The following is a 22,802-nucleotide window of genomic DNA, read 5'->3' as shown; positions in this document are numbered from 1 at the left end:
ATGATCCCAAACCTTTGTACTGGTAGATGCTGGAATTGAAAATTAGTAGGAAAAAATGCTTGCTTTTTGCTGAGAATTTTCAGTAAATTGGGCTGTGCTCTGTCATTAAGTCCATAAGATTTTGCAAACACCAATATGCCCCAGAAGTTGCAGCATAAACTCAGAAAGTAATATACATGTATTCTTCATATCATTTTCAAAAAGCACTCTAGTGATTTGCTGGTGCAGAAGCATGTCACCTTTTTTCTGACTTGGAGAGCTGGCAATTTTGAAGCTGTTGTAAGGTTTATTTGTGAAATAATGTTATAAATTGACAAACAGAGCTGAAATTAATTTCTTCCTCATTATGGCAGATTCCTTTGCATTCTTTCAGACTCCCCTTCCCCATTCTCCCTTTCTTTCCTGCAGCCTTTTGGAAACCTGTCTGAGCTGGATGTCATTGACTGCCCGGATTGCTAGTACATCATAGGAGGCCTTCCCTCCACACATGTTGTGAACTTGTCTGTAGCTTAAGAGATAGAAAGAATTCCATTTTTAAACCTTGTGCCTGGAATGTATGGCTTGAGGAGGCAGAAATTTTGGTAATCTGAGTGTTATAAACACAGCTTTGAGTTATGCATTTTAATAGAAATGGCAAAAGTAAGCTAGCCTTTTGCATTGGGAGAAATTCTTCCACATAGTCTCAGTGGTATCTTTTCTTCCTTACAACTTTTGCTGGAGATAGCAAAGCATCTGGTAGGTTTAACAAAATTAGTTTTGTTTTGTTTTTTCCAAAATGGAAATTAAACCAGAATACACTCCTGATGGGTCTCCGTTTGTATTAGTGCATCTGGTTCTGGGCACCCATCCCCAGAAGGATGTAAATGTAACTGGAGTGTGTTCAAGAAACAATGAAATGCTGAGAAGTTGTAAAGCTTGATTTGCAAAAGAAAAACTTAAAAAAGAAAAAAGTCAAATATGTACAGTGTGCCTGAGTGACAGCAGAGGGGAGGAAGGTTTTGATAACTATCTACAATTTTGAGGGGTGTGAACACCAACAAAGTGAAAAATTACTTAGGGTGGTTCAAGAAGGTATAATTAGATGTAATGAAATTAAATGAACAATATGTAAACTTGAGCTGAATGTTACAGTGAAACAACATGAGCAGTGAGTCCTATAGATTTGTTATTTATCTGTATTGAGCTAGAGCTGGGGAATCCCAGCCAGGGATCAAGTGCTTCTTTTCCTGTAGAAACATGAAACATGAACAAAAGAAATGCAATCCCTCTCTTGAGTAATAAATGAGAAGCTTGACTGGGTGGCATATAAGGAATAAACTTAAACTGGTGGGATGTGGAGTAGAGACACTAAAAGGTCTTTCGAGTCTTTTTCAGTCTTACTGGTGGGCTCTTGGACCATCTAGGATTCTAAGAGTGTAACTCTTATTTTGAAGATGCTTGTTCTTTTCAGTCACTAATGTATGTAAATATTGCTTTAAATTGGAATAGCTTTACTACGCGATTGCCAAGAGCTGGAGAAACTACCCTTGGACATAAGTTTTTCATTGGTTTTGGTGGGAAAGGAGCCAACCAGTGTGTCCAGTCTGCTCGACTTGGGGCCAAGACCTCGCTGATCTGCAAGGTAAGCACTGACTTGCTCTTGGATTACAGCTGAACTAAAAGTTCATGCAAATTCCAGTAAACCTTTAGGTAACTTATGGAAAAGTTGTTGTTTTGTTTTGTTTTGTTTTGTTTTTTAATCCCTCTCTAATTCCCTTTTCTTTATTTCAGCTATAAATTTAAGCATGAAGGAGGCTGTTTTAAGAACACTGCCAAAACCAAAGACTAGTTGGCTAGAGATCTGGCAGAAATTGCATATAAAGAAGGATTGCAAAACTTAGATTGATGTACCATGGAAAAGAGAATTGGAGAAAATACGAGATGTTCAAAATTCAAGTGATCTTGATTAGCCCCTCCTCTGTATGTTCCCCGCTGATACAACAATCAGGTGTTCATTGATGGCATTCAGGTACTTTGTAGGTGATTAAAAAGAAAACACTGACAAGCCAGTAACAAATAGGAGGAGTATTAAGCTTTGTGCTTCAAGGGTTAAATCATTATCTCATTACTTGAGATTAGGATGAGATGTTGACGTCCAAATTCTAGAACTTTTGCATGCTGTGGGATTTTTTTGCCCACTTTTCTGAAACATCTGATACACAGCAGTTCTAAAGACTGGCTCACAGACCATCAGGCTGATTCAGCTTGGCAGATGCTCTATTTTTACAATGCTTTTCTTTGATTTTTTTATAAGTTTTGAGTGATTATTACTAAGGTTTAAGATCAAGTTTTCTCTCTCTGGAGCCTTATTGTCTGTTCTGTGCCAGCTGTAGATGAAACTTCAGCTTGACTGGACATACTTTGTTATTGCCATAGCTGAAGAGGATGCTGGATTTGTTGGATCTTTGTCTGTCAGGGATTTTTTCAGAAGTACTGGAAACATCTCAAGGAAGCCTTTCTCAGTGGTTTTCCCATCCAATATTTAGACTAAAGAATGGTAGCTATACATCTAAATTACACCTGCAAGCATTTCTGTGGATTATTATCACTGGTTGTTCTACAGTGTAGGGGTTTTTTATATTGGCAATGTTTGTGCTTCCGTAATATTGTGGATATTTGATCATCTTTGCATTCAAGAACGATCAGATTCAAGTACAAGATGAACTGGCAATGAATTCCCTGCTAACATTTCCTGCTAAATGTTAAAGGGTTTTTTTCCACTGAAAGTGTGAATTTTGTTTTATTTTTTAATGGTGTAGCCTTTCTTCAGTGCATACATGTTTCTGGAAACATTTGCGTTCCTAATAAAATTTAGCAGTTACTAGAATTTCTAATTACTTTCCAAAATCATATTTATGTTATTTCAGTAAAACCTAGTCTTCTTTCTTTCTTTCTGATGTATATTTATTGGAGAAAAGAAACAGCAGATAATGACTCTAGTATCTATAAATGTTAGCATTTTGTGGTTTTTTAATTTTGAAAGTTAATATTTACTTTTTGAATTAAAAATGCACTTTATAGCCTCTCAAATAGTCTCATTTCATAGCAGTACAGTTATATCTGCATAGATCAATGGGATGCCGTATAAAGTTTCTTGCTGAATAAACTAAGAAGAGTCAGGCAATAATCCACTGTTCAATTATTTTTACTTTAACAAGTCATTTTAAGTATTCAGTGGTTCTTAAAGCCAGATAGCCCCTCACACACACTCTGTGCTCAACACATGCTTATGTTTTGGTGACAGTTCCCAACGATTTCCATCCAGTACAGATGCAACAATTGCTTCTACAATCTGAAGTTCAAGGAATGGAGGGACATTCTGTTGGACTGTGACATCCTCTTACAAGGACTGTAATTTAGACAGAGGATGTCCTCAACAAGAGTAGAGGTAGACATCTCGGATCAAGTGAAAAGGCATTCTACATACATCAGAGCTTTAAAACACAAGAGAGCCAGTGACCGTCTGGTGAGGGTTTGAGAGAGGGAGGTTTAGAATGACTTCCAGTTATGACTAGCAATGCTACAGAATACTGTGGATTTTAATGTAAAACCCAAGTACTGAGTTAGAGTAGTGGAAATGCAAACAGTGTTCTGCTTTCTGCCTGGATGTCTCTACAAGTGGCTGCTGTTACTCTGGGTTATCAATATGTTTCACAGTATCAGTCTTAAACTCCCCTCCTCAATTTGCTCAGTACAGTAAACCAATGCGTTGATGGAATAGCTGCCACTTCAAAAAGACAAGGAAGACAATTGTTCAGAGAAATGTAAAGGATTACTGTCAGGGAACTAAAGGATCTAAGCAAATAAATTAATTGCTCGTGTTCATACAAGAACCCTGTCGCAGTACTGAAAAATGCACAGTGGTCTTGAGAGATTCCAAACTCCCCAAACTATTCTTTTTTTTTTTTTTTTTCTTTTTCTTTTTTTTGTAGTGGCCTGTATCAGAAAAATCTGCTAAACATCCTAGGTTAAGATGGTGGAGGGATGTTGGTCTGAAAGACATAGTAAGTGCTGAAAAATGTCCTGGTTTAGTTCTGGCAAACAATTTGGAGTGATTCTCACTGGACATTGATGTCACTAGCCTGATATTGCAGATAGTAAATTCTACTTAAGCCACAGATGCATTAGTTTTCTACTTAGAAATAGGAAGTGCTGTATTTCCATGCTATGTAGTCTTCTCTCTTTAGATGATCTGTAATCCAAATTTAAGTTGAAATGCTGTAAGCCTGAACCCTGACGTCATTGTAAGAACATAGCTCTATCTCAGATGCAGCCCAAACTGTGGTGGATAGCTTCAGTTGTTTTTTCCTTTTGTATTACTGTCTTATACTTTTCTTTAGTACCTGTTTAATTCCCTAATGAAGAAAAAGAATAAATCTCTCTCTCAAAAAAAGAGCATATAGAATAGGTTAAACAAACAATTGCCAAGAAGTACATGTTTGTATGGTAATTAATTTTCAGGTACATATGAGTTTGATTCTCTAAGCTGCTGGTATTTTCGCTGCTGTGATGCCAGCCAGCTCCCCTAGCTCCACATGGAAAATATGATAGTAATCAGGGAAAACCCAGATTGAAAAATACTGATGTAATTCCGCTCATTCTAATATGCAAACTATGTGACCATAATGCTTGTACAAATGGCTATTGTTGTTAAGAACTCAAGAAAGAAGAAATGCTATTTCAGCACATACAATGTTCTGTGGTCAGCAGACTAAGGCATTTATTTTTCTGTTTACCCAATAGTCCATCTAGCAGGGTCTGTGCAAAAGCAGAAAATATTTTAAACAATGTTATATAATTTGACATGGTCAGTAAATACGCCTTTAATCTAAAATGAGTCTGATGCCCAATACTCTGTCTTCCTTGGGGGCAAAGCCTGAATGGAAAGATAAGCCCTTCAAACGCACTAGGATTAACTGGGTTGGATGCTGATGAACTAACATGGGAAAAAGTTTCCAGAGGAAAAGGACCTCCATGGAGACCCCTCCAAGGGCTTCCCTCCAGCACTGAGATGTCTTGCTGTGAGCAAAAGTACCATGGCTGATCTCAGTTGTTGTGACAGTTGAACAATAAGGGATGCCTGTCTGTCAGTTATGTAGGACCCAGAGCTGAAGGAAGGAAGTTTCAGTTGAGCTTTTGGAAAATGGTTATGAAATACTTCATTGCTGAAATAACTGAGCAAATCCTGAGATTTGTTTTAGAAGCTCTGTAGCAGCAAGGGAGGGAGAAGGTGATACCATGAGGCGGAACACATTCCAGTAGTACAACTGTTAGGCTGCAGAGGTGAGCACGACTCAGGTTTAAATTGCAGATGGCTGCAGTCATCCAGCCTGAAGCAGTCAGAAGATGCAGCTTCTGACAACCCACCCTGTCTGGCAAACTGGGAGTAGTCAGAGATACAGAAATACTCTAATATGCAAACAATGAATAACACAGTGACCAAAGTAAATGTTGTTGGGGATTTTTTTCCATGTACTAGAGGAATGTTCTGTCTGGTTAGACTGTTTTGACCTAAATTGCTGTCCTCCTTTGGTAAAAGACTGGGACCATCCCTAATAATGCTTTAGAAAAATCCCTTCTAGAGGTTGTAGGAAATGGAAGTATGCTTCAAAACATGGTTACACAATAGAATATGTGGGGGGAAGGCTCATCCATCCTTAACACTTTTAATTATAGAATTACGAATCGCAGGGTTTGATTATTGTGATCACTAGCTAGTACTCGGGCCATGTCTGAGCTTTCTGAAGGACTGAGCTCATAAATAGACAGCAGGCAACAGAGGCAGCTGCTTTGTGCTTCCAGTAACTCAAATACAGCGTTAGCTATTTAGTCCTGTTTTATGAGAAGATGGATCATTAGTTAGGGCTCCTCGTGTAATTCCTTCGTTGTCTAGACTATGACCAAGATCTTGATTTGGCTTCTAATCTAAAAGATGCCTTTTTTTCTCTTGGAAAAACACTTGCTCTAGCATTGGTCAGTCTTTGATACCACTCAGATAAACAACTTGCTCTTGGAAGTAGGAGCACACACTACGCGTGCTGAAGACATAGGCTAAACCTGGTGAATTAAAAACTATGTTGGCTTTATAAATATATTTTAAATGCTATTTTGATGTTAAGCAAGTTATACCTTTTTTTTTCTCCATATACCTCATCTCCTTTGTTCAGCTTGTGTGATGTAAAAAAAAAGAACTGTTTATTAGCCTGAATAAACAGCAAGCAGAATTTTGTTCAGCTAAAAAGATTAGCGGAGCTGAAATTACAAGCTCCTGCTGTTAGAAAAACAATAGAGCGTAGCTTGACTCCCTAACTCAACTTGGTCTGCTGCTGCTGGATAAAACAACCAAAAAATGTTGAATTTGTAAACAGTACATTTAGTACTGAGAATTATAGAAATCAGCAGTGCCATGTTTATTGTCACTTTCTAGACCATCGCCACAGTTTTATATTTTTCCACTGAGGAAACTTGAGGTAGAAAATTGAAAATACAAACTGCAATTAAGAAGGACACCAGAGCTGCTATAAATGCTTTCAATTCAAAGCTGAATAATGATCCAGGAGTACAAGATTCAGTACACTTCCAGATTTTACAATCCCCAGAAAGCTTCAGTGTCAAGGGAACACAGTGGTTTTAAGACAATGAAACTTGAATGTAGCGACATGGGTGTAAGGGGGAGATTTGTAATAGAGGAGGAGAAAACTGCAGAACACTATTCCTATTGTTCATTAATACTATTAATACATCTTTACTATTATTTGTTTATTAATAAGGCAAAGTGGTGCAAAACAGAAAGTGTTGAATTCAAATTACATGAGACCATTCTGTTGTCTAAAGATGATCTATCTACCCTCTCACCTTTCTGTAGAGAAAACCTGTTCTCTTATCTTTTGTATAGGTTGGGAAGGATTCCTTTGGCCATGAATATGTAGAAAATTTGAAGAAGAATGGTATTTCTACAGGTAAAATTTTACTTTAAAGAAACCTTTTGTATTACTTTTAAGGTTTAAAAATTGGTAGTGGAGGATTTCTTATTTTGTTGCCTTATTGGATATGTTTTACCATTAAGAACTATGAATAATAGTTTTGACACAACTGTCAGGAATGAATGAATATGGGTGAGAATATGGGGACTTCAGAAATCAGCTGTACCACTACAAATAAAATGTAATGTTATTAGCTCTAAATCTCAGATGATTACATCAGTGCAAGTCACCTGAAGATAACTTGCTGTTATGCAATTGTTTAGGCTGGTTATTAATGATGGTAATGCCTAGTGAGAAATTGAAAAATCCAGTCTGATTATTCATTCTCAACTTCCTGTTGGGAGGAGAGGGATAGAGTGGAAATGCATTTGTCAACTCAGTACATTTCACCTCTGTTTTGTGAAATGACACGTGCAGTCATTTTAGAGACTGCAGCTGATGTTTGTTAACACACATACACACAAAAATCAATGTTAAAAGGCTTTTGGGAAGAGGGAAAATTAAGCATTCACAATATTCTATTATCTTTGCACCCTTGTGACCCTAATTCTCTCTCTTGTTTAAATGTATTATGGTGTGCTGCTTTACTACATGATCACATTTTTGTCTACATTGAGTCTTGTCTCCTTCAGGGTGGACAAGGATGGACAAATGCAATCACTAAGTGGCAATTCAATATTCTGTTTATCTTTTCTGTTTAATGTGCAGCCCCAAGCTTCATTTATTGCATTATTCAGATCCTGCTTTAAAGACAGAACTATTTTGTGGGCTTTTTTATTATGCTTATCAGAATAGCATCTAAATATTTCACAAATGTATATAGAGGTTTATTCATTGCGTATCTTCCAACTTACGCAAGAAACCAGGCAAGGATACCATGAAAGCAATGTCTATTAGTGTGCAGTTCTAAATCTCTCTAAAGCATGCCTACCTCATGAATAAAGTCTTTGATCATGTAAATAAAGGTATTATAATGCGTAGCACTTAATGAAAATGTATATTCCACAAGGAACCTTAAATCTCACGTTTTCCAATTTAAGTGATTGATCTTCCAATCTTAACATAAGCTTTTAAATAGTCTTTGTAGCAGCAAAAGAAAAGTGTAGGAAAAAAAATCAGAAATTCCACCATATTGCACTTCATTGTTAACAAGATAGATCAGCTGAAGGGTTGGAACATTTAGGTCCAAGGTAACAACTTCTGCTGATTGAGTTAAAAATATCTCAGAGTGGTGTTAGATTGTCACCCCCTACATTGACCAGCCCTAGAGGATGACAAGATGTACTGCTGGTGAGGCTGGTCTGGGATCCCAACTTGCATTCCAAGATTTGGAGGCAAGGATGATTCAGAGTACACAGACCTTTTTGCTTAGGACCATTTCATTTCAGTCCCTGGCTTTTAATGTCAGTTTAATCCTTGTCTAGCCTATCCCTGTTGTTATACATAAGGATATCGGGTACTGGGTGAAAATCCTTGCCATAATGCCAGTTCTGCAAATTTTCATATCCTGGATCCTTGTTGTATGTCTTCTTTGTTTATATCACTCTTCTAGTTCCTAACATGTCACCTTACCCCCTTTCTTTCCAATTCCAATCTTTTTCCCAATTTTCCCCCTTCCCAGTCTTCCTGTCTTCCACAACCTATTAACTACTTCTTTTTCCCAATTTTCCCCCTTCCCAGTCTTCCACAACCTATTAACTACCAGTGCTGCTCAGACCATTTAGACCTTTACCAACATGTTACTCCCTCTCCCACATTTGAACTCAGCAGCTTGCTGCTCATGCTGCTTATTTTCTGCTGGAAGAGCATTGGGAGCACAGAAGACTCAAATTCTAAGCTTTGAATTCCAGTGTGCAGACCTAGCTCATGGTGAAAAGAAGCTATAATTGCAAGGAAAATTCTCCTCCAACCCTTGTAACTGAGCTAGATAAAGGTACCTCCAGGGCAAGTACCTGCAATACTTCAGCAAAAGTGAATGAGCATGATGTTATGTGTTCTTTCAGCCTTGTTCAAATCTGAGCAGTTTTTTAAATAGGCCACAAAAGACACATCTTGAGAAAGAAGCCAACCTTTGCCCAGCATGAAGTCCATGTTCTAAAATGTTAGAACCCCAGAGCTTCTTAAACAAAAGGTCACCAGAATTTGTCTCAAATAAAGTAGTAGATTTTTCTCAAATACAGTTCTTGGGGGAAAAAAAACAAAACCCTCAACTTCTTTGACAGTTTTCTACTACAGTTCTACTTAAAAACCCCCCACCTGTCATAGAAAGTTTCAGACCACTGGTTAATATTTGACAAGTTTGCTGACAGCTGAAAACAGGTTCTTATAGTAGTAAATATGGAACAATCTTTATAATAGACAGTGCTGCCAGCCTCACTTCTACTTAATTTATCTGAATAATAATCCAAAGAGGAAGCATATAGCCTCACCACTGCCTTCAGAGCACACGTTAATATTACTGCTGAAATGCAAATCTACAGAGAATTAAATGCTGTGTTGTTTTAATATTTTAGTTTTCTCCAGCCTTGACTCTATTGTTTCATTGGATAAAAGAAATACTTCCATGTAGGAGTAGAGTGCCTGAGAAGGCTGTATAAATAACATGCTTTCTCTAAAGCAAAGATGTAGCCAAATTAAAGAATGTTGGACTCGCATTTCTGTTTTGTGGGTGTAAATTAACACTTTTTGTTGTTGTTAGCTTCTCTGGCATTGTTGCACATGAAAGAGTAATTAGCATTTTTAAATTGCTGGAGGTTATGGGTTCATTTTAGATTTAATTCAATTAAACTGCATCACATGCTATTGGTTGAAAGTAATATATTGAACTAATGCATGCTGTAACTTTTCCCTTTCTTAGCATTTGTAGGTCAGACTACAGATGCTGCTACTGGAACTGCTTCAATAATTGTCAACAGCGAAGGTACATATTTTTACTCTGAATTGTCCTCTTTGTTCTGCCTCTATGGCCATAAAAGAAACCTTTGCCTTGTCACTGTGAATTGTGGAATTATTTTTTCTACATATTTAATTTTTTTTCAGGATCTTATCCACGCTTCATTGCACTTCTGTTTATTACAGGCAATGTTGTAGGATGAGGTGCCTGAAAGCAGCAGAATGAGATGCTTGGATTAGCAGTGTGATAGCCGTAATTCAATCAGCCAGCTGATCTGTCTAGTTTTACATTACCCAGAACACACAGTGTAGCAGAAGGTTAAAGCTCTCCTTTTCCACCACAACTTACTTAGCACTTCTACTGTGAGGAGAGGTTTGCCTCCTCAGCACACTAAGTGAGCCATTCTGCCCTGAGTCAGGAAAAGGAATTGTCCTTAGTATATGTAGAAATATTTATGTTGATCTTGTAATATTATCACAATTCTTGATCCCAGGTTGCATCTGCAGTGATGAATACACTGTGAAATGGCATATTTGTTTTTTCTGTGTTAATTTTCCTTAGCCTGTGCCTTTGCTCTCATATTGCAGGGGAAGAAGAAAAGAAGATTTGGCTTGTTTTCATATTCTTCTTCAAGATTGCTAAATTATCCTCTGAAAACTTTGTGTTTATCTTTTCCTCATGCAAGTTGTGCTATTGAGAGCTCGTGGGAGAAGTACATGTGTCTGGATCAAAATTTAGAGCTCAGGACCGATAATGTTTATGCAAAGATAACAAATTAATTTTGATTGAATTAGTTCACTTTTGGTGTAACTGAGAGCCTTCATTTGAACAGCTTAGCTGACATATCAACTTAACAAGCTCCTGTGTAACCTGATGGTGGTACATTGGGCTCCAGCTCAAAATGCGAAAGGAAACATGACTATTCACTCCAGAAGCAAACCTGGGAAGGAACTGTGACTAGGGGCAAGTCTACACAGGAACATGCCAGAAAATTAGGCAAATTAGTTGGAGATGTGAGTTTAATTTTCTCTAAGAGTAATCAAAACCTTGCATGACAGCTCTAATTCCAAAATAAGGTAGCTCTAATACATTGAATAAACTGAATACCTGCTTCTTATTTCCACCTCCTTCTCTTGGTTTGGGTCAGCAGATAAATTACCACAGCAGCTCTTAAGAACTTCTTTCCTATGCCACATGCAGTCACTACTTTGGCCCTTGTAAATGGGAGAGACAGTGAAAATCCAGTGGTGCTCCCAGGCCTCGCTGTTTTGTACACGTAACCATGTTTTGCACTAGGTTTCCTGTGCAGAATAGTTGAATAAGAAGCAGTCTTACTAATTCCCAATTCGTATGTGTGGCCAACTAAAATGAACATGGTCTGAACTTGAATGGACAGAGGATGACCTGTTAAAATGATAACATCATGAATTTTTCTGAAGCATAAGGAACAAACCCATCTTGTGATCTAAAACATTTAAAAGCACCAAGGAAGGGAAACTGATTGTTCAGTGCCATGAGGTTCACAGTGTTAATGTCAGTGTGAAGGGTCTCTGATAATCTTGTGATTCACGTAGTGAGGTGAATAATGCATAATGTCATGCAGTTTCTTTCTTTCAGAAACTAAAAACTCCTAAATTGAGTTACCGCTGGCCTCAGATTTCATTTAAAATCTAGTAGAAGAGCAAACCTGGTCAGAACTATGCTATAAAGCAAACAGATGCACAGAATTGGTAATAGTTCTGGTTGTTACTTCTCTCTAAAACCATCTGGCGCCTGAATTGAGTAAATTGCAATAAAATAGCAGTACTTACGTGCTTTGCTGTTGCAAGAGACACTTTTTTTTTTTTCCCCTGTAGAACCCTGGCTGATTTGACCTAAACAGGTTTCACAGCACTTTTCAAAGGGCTTGTCTGCACATGCATGTTTTACCGCAGTAGTTGTGCTGGCACAGCTGGCACACCACAGCGTTCAATGCACTGATGTAAAGCAGTTTCTGCTTGTTTAAATTATACCTATAAGGGAAGCATTTGAAGTCGGGGGTGGTGATGGTGTTTGTGTTAAGACAACAAGGGACAAATAAAAAACATAGGTATCATCTCTTTAAATCGCCAAGTTTTAATTGCTGTATTTTCACACACCTAACCTGCACTTTATCTTGCCAATTCTTTACAAGTACCGATACTTGGGAAAAATACCAACTGCAATCAACTGAGTAAAATCACAGGCAGAAGTAGGAGAGAGACTCAAGTAGAGGGAGCAGACTATGGATGGGTGAGTGAAGGCAAAGAAAGCTGTAGAGAGCAGAGTCAGAGAAGGCTCTGAGGTAAACTTTCCCTGGTGTTACCTGTGTCTGTCTAGCTGGTGCTGCTGAATTTCTGGGAAGGTTTTTGCTGGTTACTGAACTGCACAGCTATAACTCATCCATTGTTGTAATTGACAAAGTACAAAAAATTTGAAAATTATCAGGCACATTTGATATTCTCAAAGTTGCATTATATTCTGGGACAATACAGTGTAGTTTCAATAAAATGCAGAGGTTAAATCCCTGCTTTAATGCAAAATGGTGAAGAGATGTTTAACAAGTTTTATAGTGCTGCACTGGAAAACGTGCAGCCCAGAGGTGCTGCAAAGGTACCTTCTGGGCTGGTCTCAGAAATCTGTGCAGAGATCTTTTGCTGGAACCTTGTGTTCCTTTCAGTTGTTCTCTTCTATGTGACTGCCTCCTCAGATAGGTTTTGACTCAACACAAGCTTCAGTTTACCAGACCCCGTACACTTTGAATCTGTACTTTCTCTCTCAAGGAGAAAAGGTGGTACATCCAGCTGATTTTCGTAACACATTTTCTTTGAGGTGCATCGCACCACTTTGAACCCCAGCTTTTGTTTCCTCTTGAAGCCTGCCTTCTTTCCACTAGCTCTGTCACTTAGCACACCTTCTGCTAACAGTAAGTATGGTAAGAACTCCATAATTAATGATGCGTGTTGTACTCTTACATACACACACAGGGAGAAAAATACCTCCTTATGGATCATTTTTTACACAATTGCCTGTGAAGTTTGTTGCAGCTTTGTCCATATCTGCTACTGACTGTTGACAGCGCCATTAAGCTGGCCTGACTGGACCAGTAGTTTGAACCAGTCTGACAACTTCTGTGTTCGTAGCAAAAATTCAGTGGAGGGACGGCAGAGGTTGGCAGGTCATGATTAAAGTGCTATTGATTATTGCAAGTTAGGACTTAAAGCTCACCTACACAGAACACTGCGAGATAACCTTCACTTGACATAGGCTTTGTGCTGACTTTACGTTAAAGTTATTAATCACTCATGAACAGTGAATAGGCATTATTTTTTAAGTGAGTGTACCTTCAATACCAAAGCACTACTAGTATAAAAACATTCAAAATATATATTTAGATAAGGCTAAATAGGCAAGGCAAACTTAGAATACATATGCCAGCTTGTTTGAATTACACTTTCCAAAGAGAAAATCTTTGTTTTGAATCTTCAGGGTTGTGAATAAATGTCACCTGAATTTTTATAGAGTTTCTATGTATTGACATTCATCGTGAACTTAAATGTTTTGTGTACAAGACTATTCAGTGCTCCTACCAAGTAATTGCATAGAAATTATGATACCATGACACACCCAAAACTTGCCCTCATATTCATGAACTGTGTGATTTGGCAGCAAATGTTTTTCTTGTTAAATTCTTTTCTGGTCACAAATATAATCTTTTTTCCCTATGAGTTATTATGCAGAAGCTCTGCAGCTATTGTATAATTGCATTGTTTGAGATTTTGGTGAGTTCTGAGCACTACCGATGGCTTTCAGGTGCATCATCCAGTTTAAAAAGTGAGGGTTCTTGCACTGTGGTATTTACTGGTTTGCCTTTGGTTTTTCCACCAGCAGTTCTCATCTGGTGGGATCTATAAAATGACACTTGTAAAAAAAAATCTAGCGTGGGTTACCCATCTTTCTAAGAAGTGACAGTAGCAAGCTTAGAACCCCAACTGAGGACAGTATTTACATATGCAGCATTCATGCTGTTTTAAGTATTGATTGAACCCAATCCCCATCTGGTGTAAGCTTGCACAAGTTTATCAGCTTCATTTAGCTGTTCTAGCTTATAGCAACTGTGAATATGGCCCTTAATATTTTAGCTGATGTCTGCAAAACTTAAAATTATATAGATGCTCACATCAAAACTGAGAATTTTTAGTCTAAGTAATGATATGTTAGAATTAACTGTAATGTAGTAAGTATGTTTTTCTCATTCTTAGTGTGGCCAACATTTTACCTTGCTTGAGCTGTTTAAAAGTTTGATGTACAGCTTAAGGCTTCATGGCTTCTAGAGTTAACAGAGATTCATAGGCATTTCCAGGCAACGGTTTATCTCCTCTTCAAACAGGTATCTAAAATATGTAAGATTAAAAAAACTCTGAAAACACTTGTGTCTCCTCCTTCTTGAAGGAACCTAGGAAACTAGTTTTTAGAAATTAATTTTCTTAGAATTTTCTGTAATGTAGAATTTTTTTGGAAAACTTTAAAAATTAGTTAGTGTTGGACAAGATGAATCCCACCCCTCTTTGCCATCTGTCTTTAACTCTGTTGTCCCTGGTGCTGATTTCCCATCTGATTTCCCTGGCAAGAAATAATTGCTTTCAACAAAATGGTTCCTGGTAATACAAAATTCTGGTATTAATTGTGAGTGCATGGCTCCAGATTCTGCTTTCATGCACTCTGGTGCAAGTTTGTGGTGACTGCTGTCATTCACAGTTAGTGTGGTATATGTAGCTGTGATCAGAATGTGGCTTTTTCTCTAAAACTTGGGTTAAGCCCTCCCGGACTGTTACACCACAGTAGGTACTGCATTTCCTTGGCAGGTCTGAAAGCAGACTTTAAGTCTCTGACCTTTAGTAGGTACAAAGAAAAGCTCTGACTGTGATCCAGTGCAGCATGGTCTACCTTGAATTTGCACATATGTGTTTAAGCAAACAGCCTTCCTTATCGCCTTGGGCCATTAGCTCTAAAGTCTAATAATAATATACATGTCAGTACAGCTAAATAGTTCAGCAAGATAATGCAGCAAGACATGTGGATAGAGTCTGAGATTCTAGGTAGCACAGAGTCCAGGCAGAAATGAAATATGTTTTTGTTCCACTAATTCCCTGCCTTTTTGCTCTTTGAACTGCTGCACCCTATAAGCTTCCAAAATATATGCTTGGCAGAATAGGTGCAATTTGCCTTAGAATGTTTCCTCCACAGAATTCAGATATCTTTGATAGCAATTTACTTGTTGCAGAAGGTTTTTTTCTTTTTTTTTTTTTTTTTATCCAAGATGCCCATCATTGTCTGTTGAAAAGCAGGGCGTTGGCTTTAAATGCTGAGGTTTTGCTTTTCATATGCAGCTGTTCTGTACCAAACCATTGACAGCAGAATTGCTTTGGAAAGCTTGGGCCCCTCCCTCTGAGATCACTATATTATTCTTTCCATTGTCCTGGGTTCTTTTCAGAATGTATTTAGGGAGACAAGCTTTGCACGTTTCTTATTCAAAGGGCTTTGAAGTCCCATGCAACAAAAATAATATATTTAAAAGCATAAATATTTATTTACAGAGTAATTCAGTTCATTACAGAATTGGTAGCCTGTAATGATTGGCAGTCCTTAAAGGAATCTTCAGCGGGGGCGGGCTAAGCCTGTAAATCAAGGAACAACTGACTTATTGAATTTAATACCTGAGTGATTAATAACAAATTTTAATTTGAAGGCACCCATGCCTGAAGGTCTATAGATGTTGTAACAGAGATTAAAAAAAAGAAAGAATGAAAGAAAGAAACTGCAATAAAGGAAGGCAACTTGCATGTCTGAAGAAAAACAAAAGAATATTTGGAACCTACGTAAATGAACCTCCTCACCTAATTGTAAAACAAACTATGAGAATGAAAAGTATCTTAGACGGGCTTTGAGATACTGCCATGCTTCCGCACGTATAGATTTGCTTAGACCATTCTACTGGCCAGCTTTAAGTGCAGAAGAATTTGTCACTCACCTTCTTTACTCACTTCTGATAAAGCTTTCTTTAGACATAGGTGTTAGATTTCTGAGTTTTGGTGGCAAGCTGATTCTGGTTTTCATGATGCTTAGGGGCCCTAACTTGAAGTGTTGCAGGTAAATGGACCAAGTCTGCTTCTCTGAAATCTAAAGAACGTGCATAATTTTTATAGCTGTCTGAAATATTCTCTGTTCCCAGCTGATGGGAAAATTAAAATTTTTATGGCATTTTTGGCATATGAACTCAGTAATCATGATGCTTTTCTCTTCAAAGTGCTACTGGAATATTTTAGGAAAATGCAAATATCAGCCTTAGTGTATGTCCCCCATCTCCACTGTGTCTAGTAAAGTGCTTCTTTAGAGTTGATAGAAAACACCAAAATTAAGACTGTGGAAAGCCCATGCACAACTTTTCCCACAGAAAGATATACTGCATTTATTGTGCAGTATAGCATTCATTAGTCCATCAAACTTTTTTATTGTCTTCTGAAATCTTCGGATATTTGAAAATGTCAGCAATGCATACATTTTTAGTGGAGGTGTTTTAGAAAAAAAATTTAAATCCTCATCTGAAATGTATTGTAGAAAAGCAAGGAATTGTTTTACACACTTTATTGCAAAAGTTAATGTAAAAAACACATTATCTTCTCTTTAGGACAGAATGTTATTGTCATAGTCCCAGGAGCCAACCTGCTTTTAAATTTTGAAGACCTGGAGAGGGCATCTGATGTCATCCGTAAAGCCAAAGTGGTTGTTTGCCAGCTAGAAATAACCCCTGCTGTTTCTCTTGAAGCTCTGAAAATGGCACGTGCCAGTGGAGGTAATTTAACACAAGCCGTTCTGGCTCCCTCATTTGTGTTGCATGAAAAATACTCTTTATCATGCTTTCTAAATAAAGATCCTGTGGTCTATTCTGGTTTCTGTCATACTAGTTTTACACAGAAATGAAACAATAGCCAACAAATTTATGCTATGCTAATGAAAACTGAACTCAGTTTTAAAATTTTGCAGTGTTTACCTTGAATGGCAAATCAACCCATGCCCTTATAATCTCCCCGTATATGTCTGGTGCTGCCTTTCCTCCTATTTTCATGCCGTGACTAAATACAGTATAATGTTGTTAGGTCAAGAATTATTGGCCTGACTCTGGTATTATTCCAGAGCAGAACTAGCATAATGAATGCAAGCCAGTGAAGTCCCACACACAGTAAAGTGAATGAAATGACCTCAGAAACAGACTTATGTCCTTGTTCTCCCAGCATAGCAGTAGGTATGGCTGTCGTTTTCTATATTTAAGTTAACATCTTTAAAGTAAAAAAAAAAAAGCTTTTTCTCTTTAACCAAAATTCTTAGAGTGTGACTTGGCATGCTGCCATTGAATAGACAGAGTCATCATTTGTGAAATTATTAGTAAATTGTTACTGTGCTGTACTTTTAAATGTAGGCCATTGTTCCTTCAGTGTAGCATATGCGCAGAATAAAAGCTGACATTTTGCTTGAACAGGATGGGGTTTCACTACCAACATGATGTTTTTGCTGTTTAAGTGCCTGTAATGCTTTCAGTTACTCAAGCACAATTACCACTGTATTTGAACACTAAGTAAATAATTATGCAAGTGAGGCATCTATATGAGATGAAAAATATGTTCTCGTCTGTCTGGAAGATAAGACTGGGAGGGGACAGCTCATAGCGTGGTCAATCACGCAGCAGGTCAGGGATGGAACTGGAATCAGAACTAACTGGTTCCTTGCAGCTGGGCCCAGGCTTGCTCCAGTCGATCACAGCACGTTGGGATTGTTGACTCTTTAGTCCTCTTTTTCTGCACTGAGGTCTGTTGCACACCTGTTGTGATCACTGGTGTTCACACACCGGTGAACACATCAGATGTAGCAGAACTTTATGCATCGTGTTCATGTATTTTGTGCTGGTTTAAGCAGCTATGTTAGGTGCGAGGCTGGGAGAGAGTGGCTCTGAAACTGTGGTGGTAATTGTCCTAAACTCTATAAAGAGAACTGTGCACGGGGAAAAATTATTTTGACTTCTGTTTGAAATGTCAAAACTGGGCTCATGCGTATCTAAATATAAATTAAAAACTTCAGCTAACTGAATAGCACCTGGGATGCTTAAAATGTATGTGTGTGGGGAGAAACAGAGCTTACTATATTTTTTTCATTATGGTTTATGAAAATGGATAAAAGCATTCTTAATCTAGTGGTTACGGGACCATAGTTGAGTCATGAGTCAATATCCATGACTTATTTTGTCTAATTCTAGCTCTGTGTGTAGTTTTGGTAAAGTTGCTTCACACTTTTGTCACCTCCTTACAGCAGGATGCCAGCCTATGACAGAAGAAAAGATAGGATTTTTTTAAAGGCAATTAAAAAAGATCTAAACCTGATACACAGAACAGACATGCAAGCATTTAGCGACTGTAGACAGCACAATACATCGAGAAAAGATAGCAGTTAACTGTGGGCTAGCTGTCAGTCTGCTATCATTGTACAGCTCTCATCAGGAAAGCTTTGGTTGCTGCTTCTTTAAAGCAATAGGCTACACATGTTCAAATGTCATGTGCAGTCAAATCTAAGTAAACAGCTGAGTTTGTAGCACTGTAAAATCTATCCTTAGCCAACTGTAGATTGTTAATGCAATTTCCCTTCTTTTAGCTTGCAATACCCTCATGTATAATGCAGTACTGCATGTTAGGATGTGCACTAGACTATTTTTGTTTAAAACAGATGCATACCCAGATGCTTCAAACCTCTATTTCAAGGGGTTTTTGCTTGCTTTTCTTCATTCTTACTGAAAAAAATAAATAAGGTGGAGAAAGAATGTGGACACACAGGCAAGAACCTTTTGCATCTGTTCACTGAACATCACCTAGATCTGTAAGCTAGAGAGGGACATCTCATGTCCTGACCTCCTCTAATTGTGGCACTGATTACTAAAGATCTTGTGACAATCTTGGGGAGAAGGAAGGGAGGAAGGAAGGGAAGGAAAGAAGAAAGGAAAGAAGGGAACGAAGAGGGGGGAGAGGGAAGGTTGTGAATGATTCTATGAAGTGGGTGTAAATTGTAGTGGAAATCTGACTGGAAAATTCTAGGTTTTTAATGGCCACAAGTTGTGAAGCTGCTGTTGTTTTCAAGAGGGGGACCACTTCATTGATGGGCAAAATGTTATTGTATATCAAAGTCTGTAAAGCAGTTTTGGGGCTTCTGTAATGACAGATTCTTTGAAAGACAGCTAGTAATGTCCAGCCTCTTAATACTGCAGTGAAGAATGAAAATGTATCATAATGAGGGCTGGAAGCAGCCTCAGTTGTCAAGGTTGCATGTCACTTGCAAGTTAAGGGTCTATTTTTCAGGTGTTTCAACTTTCTAATCTTGGGCTCCCAATTTTTTGAAACAGCTGTTTGTGGTTAAAGTTTTGTTAAATTTCTGCCAAAGCATAGTGGCTGCAGAAACCAAGCAACGGAAAAACACCTCCCACCCTGCCCCATTTTAATGTATGAATACTAGCTACCTTGAAATTTACTTACGACTTGATAGCAAGGGAGCTTTTTTTTAAAGATAAGCCTTTACATCAGTATTGAAGTGTGCCTGATTTGTATTGTATTATCTGCCTTTGGAAAATAACTGCCTTTCAGATGGACTTTGAGAAATTGTTAGAGCTTCACATCTAGCCTCCCCTGAAAGTCTGTCCACACAGGCAGTTGTCAATTTGGGCAGTCTGACTTTCAGTGTAATTCCTGAATCTGGTTTTAGGCAATTTCTTTTAGACCATCACAGAGCTGTTGTAGGCCCAGGAAGTGCAGAGCAGGAGCTTGCTTGATTTGAATACAGAAGAGCCAAAGCTGGTTGGGAAGGGTGGGGAGGGAGAGTAGATTTCAAGGGAAGTGGAGGAGGGATTTGCTAGATTTTGGGGGTGGCAGAGGAAGAAGGAGGAGAGAAACTGAAAGCGGAACAAAATTGGAACAGATAGTAGGATTTATTGAATAGAGATTGGAATAGGGAGGTAAGAGTCAGGAAGTAGGCTGTGGGTACTTGAAGTAGGAAAAAGAAAGCATAGGAGAGGGAGCGTAAAGAGAAATGATGTGATGAAAGTTGAGTGAAAAAGGTTACTATTGCATAGTGCCTACGCGAGGAGGCATAAAGAATGGAAACTAGGTAAGGAGAATGGATCTTGGCAAAGGGAGAGTAAGAATTTGGGCAGAAAATAATTTGGTGTTCCTCAAGGGGGACCAAACAGATTACCCTGTTCACAAGCCATGCTCTTCTTCACAGCCTTAAAGAGAATCTTAGAGTTCCTCTATCTCCCCCTTGCTCAGCAGATACTAAATATGGGAGCAAAATAATAGTAATACATTACACCCTGTTCATGATGAGCCTGTGTTACTTAAAACCCAAGTTGGAACACTTCCAGCACTGCTCCTGACCCATGTATATGCCAGTATGATACCACATGAGAGAGTTTGTTTTCCAATGTGTGCTGTTTGTTTGTTTTACCTAGGAAAGTAAACCTTAAAGATTCATGTTTAAAAAAATTTTATTAGGTTTGCAATTCAGAAAATAGGAAATGCAGGAGTTAAGGTTGCCTGTGAAAGCTTAATTTGTCTCCTTTCTGCATATGTATTATGTTGCAGTCTTTAATTATATGATCACATGTTGTTTTTCAGTGGTATGTGATCATATAATTAAAGAGTTTATTATAATACATACTGTATTGTAATATTATAAGGGAGCCAAATTAAGATTTAATTGGAAATCCTAATCCTGGCATTTTCTGACTTCTGAGTAGATGTCTTTGTCACCTTAATACTCTTTTTAATGAGGCAGGTAGAGAGGCATGATAAACTTGTACAATCAAAGGCTAAAACTTTCAGAGTGTTAATCAAAAAGGCCCGTCTTCTAAATTTCTCAGTACTCAGATTTCAGAAGTCTCTCCGCATCTTTCTCTTCTAGGGCATTAACTGGGATTCAGAGGTGTTCAGGGTGTCTGAATATTAAGTGCTATAGCTTAGGGCCTAAATATGCGTTTAGAACTGAAAATTTAGGCATCCAAGTTGGAAGATTTGATCACTTACTATAAGGAATATTTCTAAAGTAAGAGAATGTGCTCTCTATAAAAATGATGGCCTTGTGGTTAAGACACAGAAATATTAATCATAAAATTGGCAAAGTGAGAAACCAAGTCTGCAGACTTCCTGTGTTAACAGTGAGTAAGTCACTTACTTACGCTGTCCTCATGACAAACCTTTTCTGCTGTTACACAGGGCCTTAGGCTACAGTTTAAAGTTAGGTTAACTAACATATTCTACCACGTGTTAAGTTTAGGCCTAGCTCTGCCAGATAACATATTAAAAATATAGAGTGCCTTGTCTACACTACAGTTTTATAATGTGGCAGTTTGAACAAGTTAGGTAACACATTCAGAAGCATGTTTAACATCTTGTCTGGACATGCCCTTCATTACTCCATACCCCTGTTTCTTCATGTACAGAACACAGATAACACTGAAAAAATTGTGGAAATAAATCAGTTCTTGTAAAACTTGTTAAAATCCTGGAAGAAGCATCATCAGTTAAACAAATTGCATTACTGTCTAAGGCTTTTTTCACTTTTTTCTTTATTTAATCATTTCTTGGTTGTTTTTTCTGGTACTCTTCTGTCATGTTCCCATCATGACAGGTGCCTTCACATGAATTAGAAGGGAACTTTAATAAACAAAACTTTTAGCAGTTCTATAAAACAAGGATACAGAAACTGAGAGTCATTTGTGTGTTAATAATAAACATTGGGGGCTCTGAATTGACCACAGTGGTGTTTCAGGTGATGGTTTCTGAATCTAAAACACTAGAGATCTAGTCTTTATTTTTCTTTTTTTTTTTTTTTCAGTAAAGACTTTATTTAATCCAGCTCCAGCCCTCGCTGACCTAGATCCACAATTTTATACCCATTCTGATATCTTCTGCTGCAATGAAACTGAGGTAATGGTTGTAAGTCATGTTAAAGAGGGAGTCTTGAGCAGTAAAATTTCAGAGAGGTTCTGTTCTCAGAAATGCAGCATAGGGAGCAGGGAAACTGAGGCATGTGCCTCTTGCATGGGACTTCTGGATAGGACAAGTTTGATCCCTGACCTAGTGAGCAAAGAGGAATATTCTAGAATACCGTTAGTTTGCACTGAAAATTAAATTAATTGTTTGCAGTAGGAAAGTTGTCCAGCCTTCCTTTCAAGTAGATGACTAAAACAAGTCCATAAAAGGACACTTTTAAAATGTTGTCACTGAGTGGTAAATATTAAAATAGATCCTTGTCCTTGTTCTGCGGTCCCTTGATATGATTAGCAGGAACGCACTAGCCATAGTGTTCTGACAGTTTTAAACTCGCTTGCCAGGAGGTGATGCACGCATGCTGCACTTGATGGTAAATAGAAGCTTCATATGCCTCTTCCTGTCAGATCTGTTTTCAGTGAATCTGTTTCTCTGGCCCTTCAACTGTATGTTTTCCCCCTTTGTTTTTTTTCTCCTTTCCCTCTCTTTTCTAATTCAAGTGTGTTATTTCTCCTAAAGGAAATTATTTTTGTCACAAGAGACAAATTAAGCTCATCTCATAAGGCCTTCATTTAAATTTCCTATTTATTAGCATTATGCGTGCTGTATTGCTTCCCCTCACCCTCCCTTTATATAAACAGGAATGTGGGAGAAGCAACCTAGCAGATAGAAGCCATGCCTTGATTATAGTTAAAGTTATCTCCAACAAACATGATTTCTGCAATGAACATGATACCTTCGGGTGGAGAGGAGCGGGAAATGCTAAGAGAAAAGCATGGCCCCATT

At 38.0% G+C, this 22,802-nt stretch overlaps 1 protein-coding gene across 1 annotated transcript in view; it reads left to right on the top strand.

Annotated features, from left to right (window-relative positions):
- Positions 1 to 775: 775 nt before the first annotated feature.
- The window catches only part of RBKS (ribokinase), a 51,427-nt gene continuing 29,400 nt past the window's right edge, over positions 776 to 22,802 (top strand). Inside the window, exons 1-6 of the mRNA XM_009649309.2 lie at positions 776 to 859; positions 1,451 to 1,621; positions 6,935 to 6,998; positions 9,880 to 9,942; positions 16,622 to 16,786; positions 21,862 to 21,953. Coding sequence (XP_009647604.1) covers positions 776 to 859; positions 1,451 to 1,621; positions 6,935 to 6,998; positions 9,880 to 9,942; positions 16,622 to 16,786; positions 21,862 to 21,953 — 639 coding nt within the window. The remainder of the gene's footprint in view (positions 860 to 1,450; positions 1,622 to 6,934; positions 6,999 to 9,879; positions 9,943 to 16,621; positions 16,787 to 21,861; positions 21,954 to 22,802) is intronic.

This window comes from Egretta garzetta, unplaced genomic scaffold (genome assembly GCF_000687185.1).
Source record: "Egretta garzetta isolate BGI_Z169 unplaced genomic scaffold, ASM68718v1 scaffold561, whole genome shotgun sequence".
Lineage (NCBI taxonomy): Eukaryota > Metazoa > Chordata > Aves > Pelecaniformes > Ardeidae > Egretta > Egretta garzetta.
This window is presented reverse-complemented; position numbering and strand designations above follow the sequence as displayed.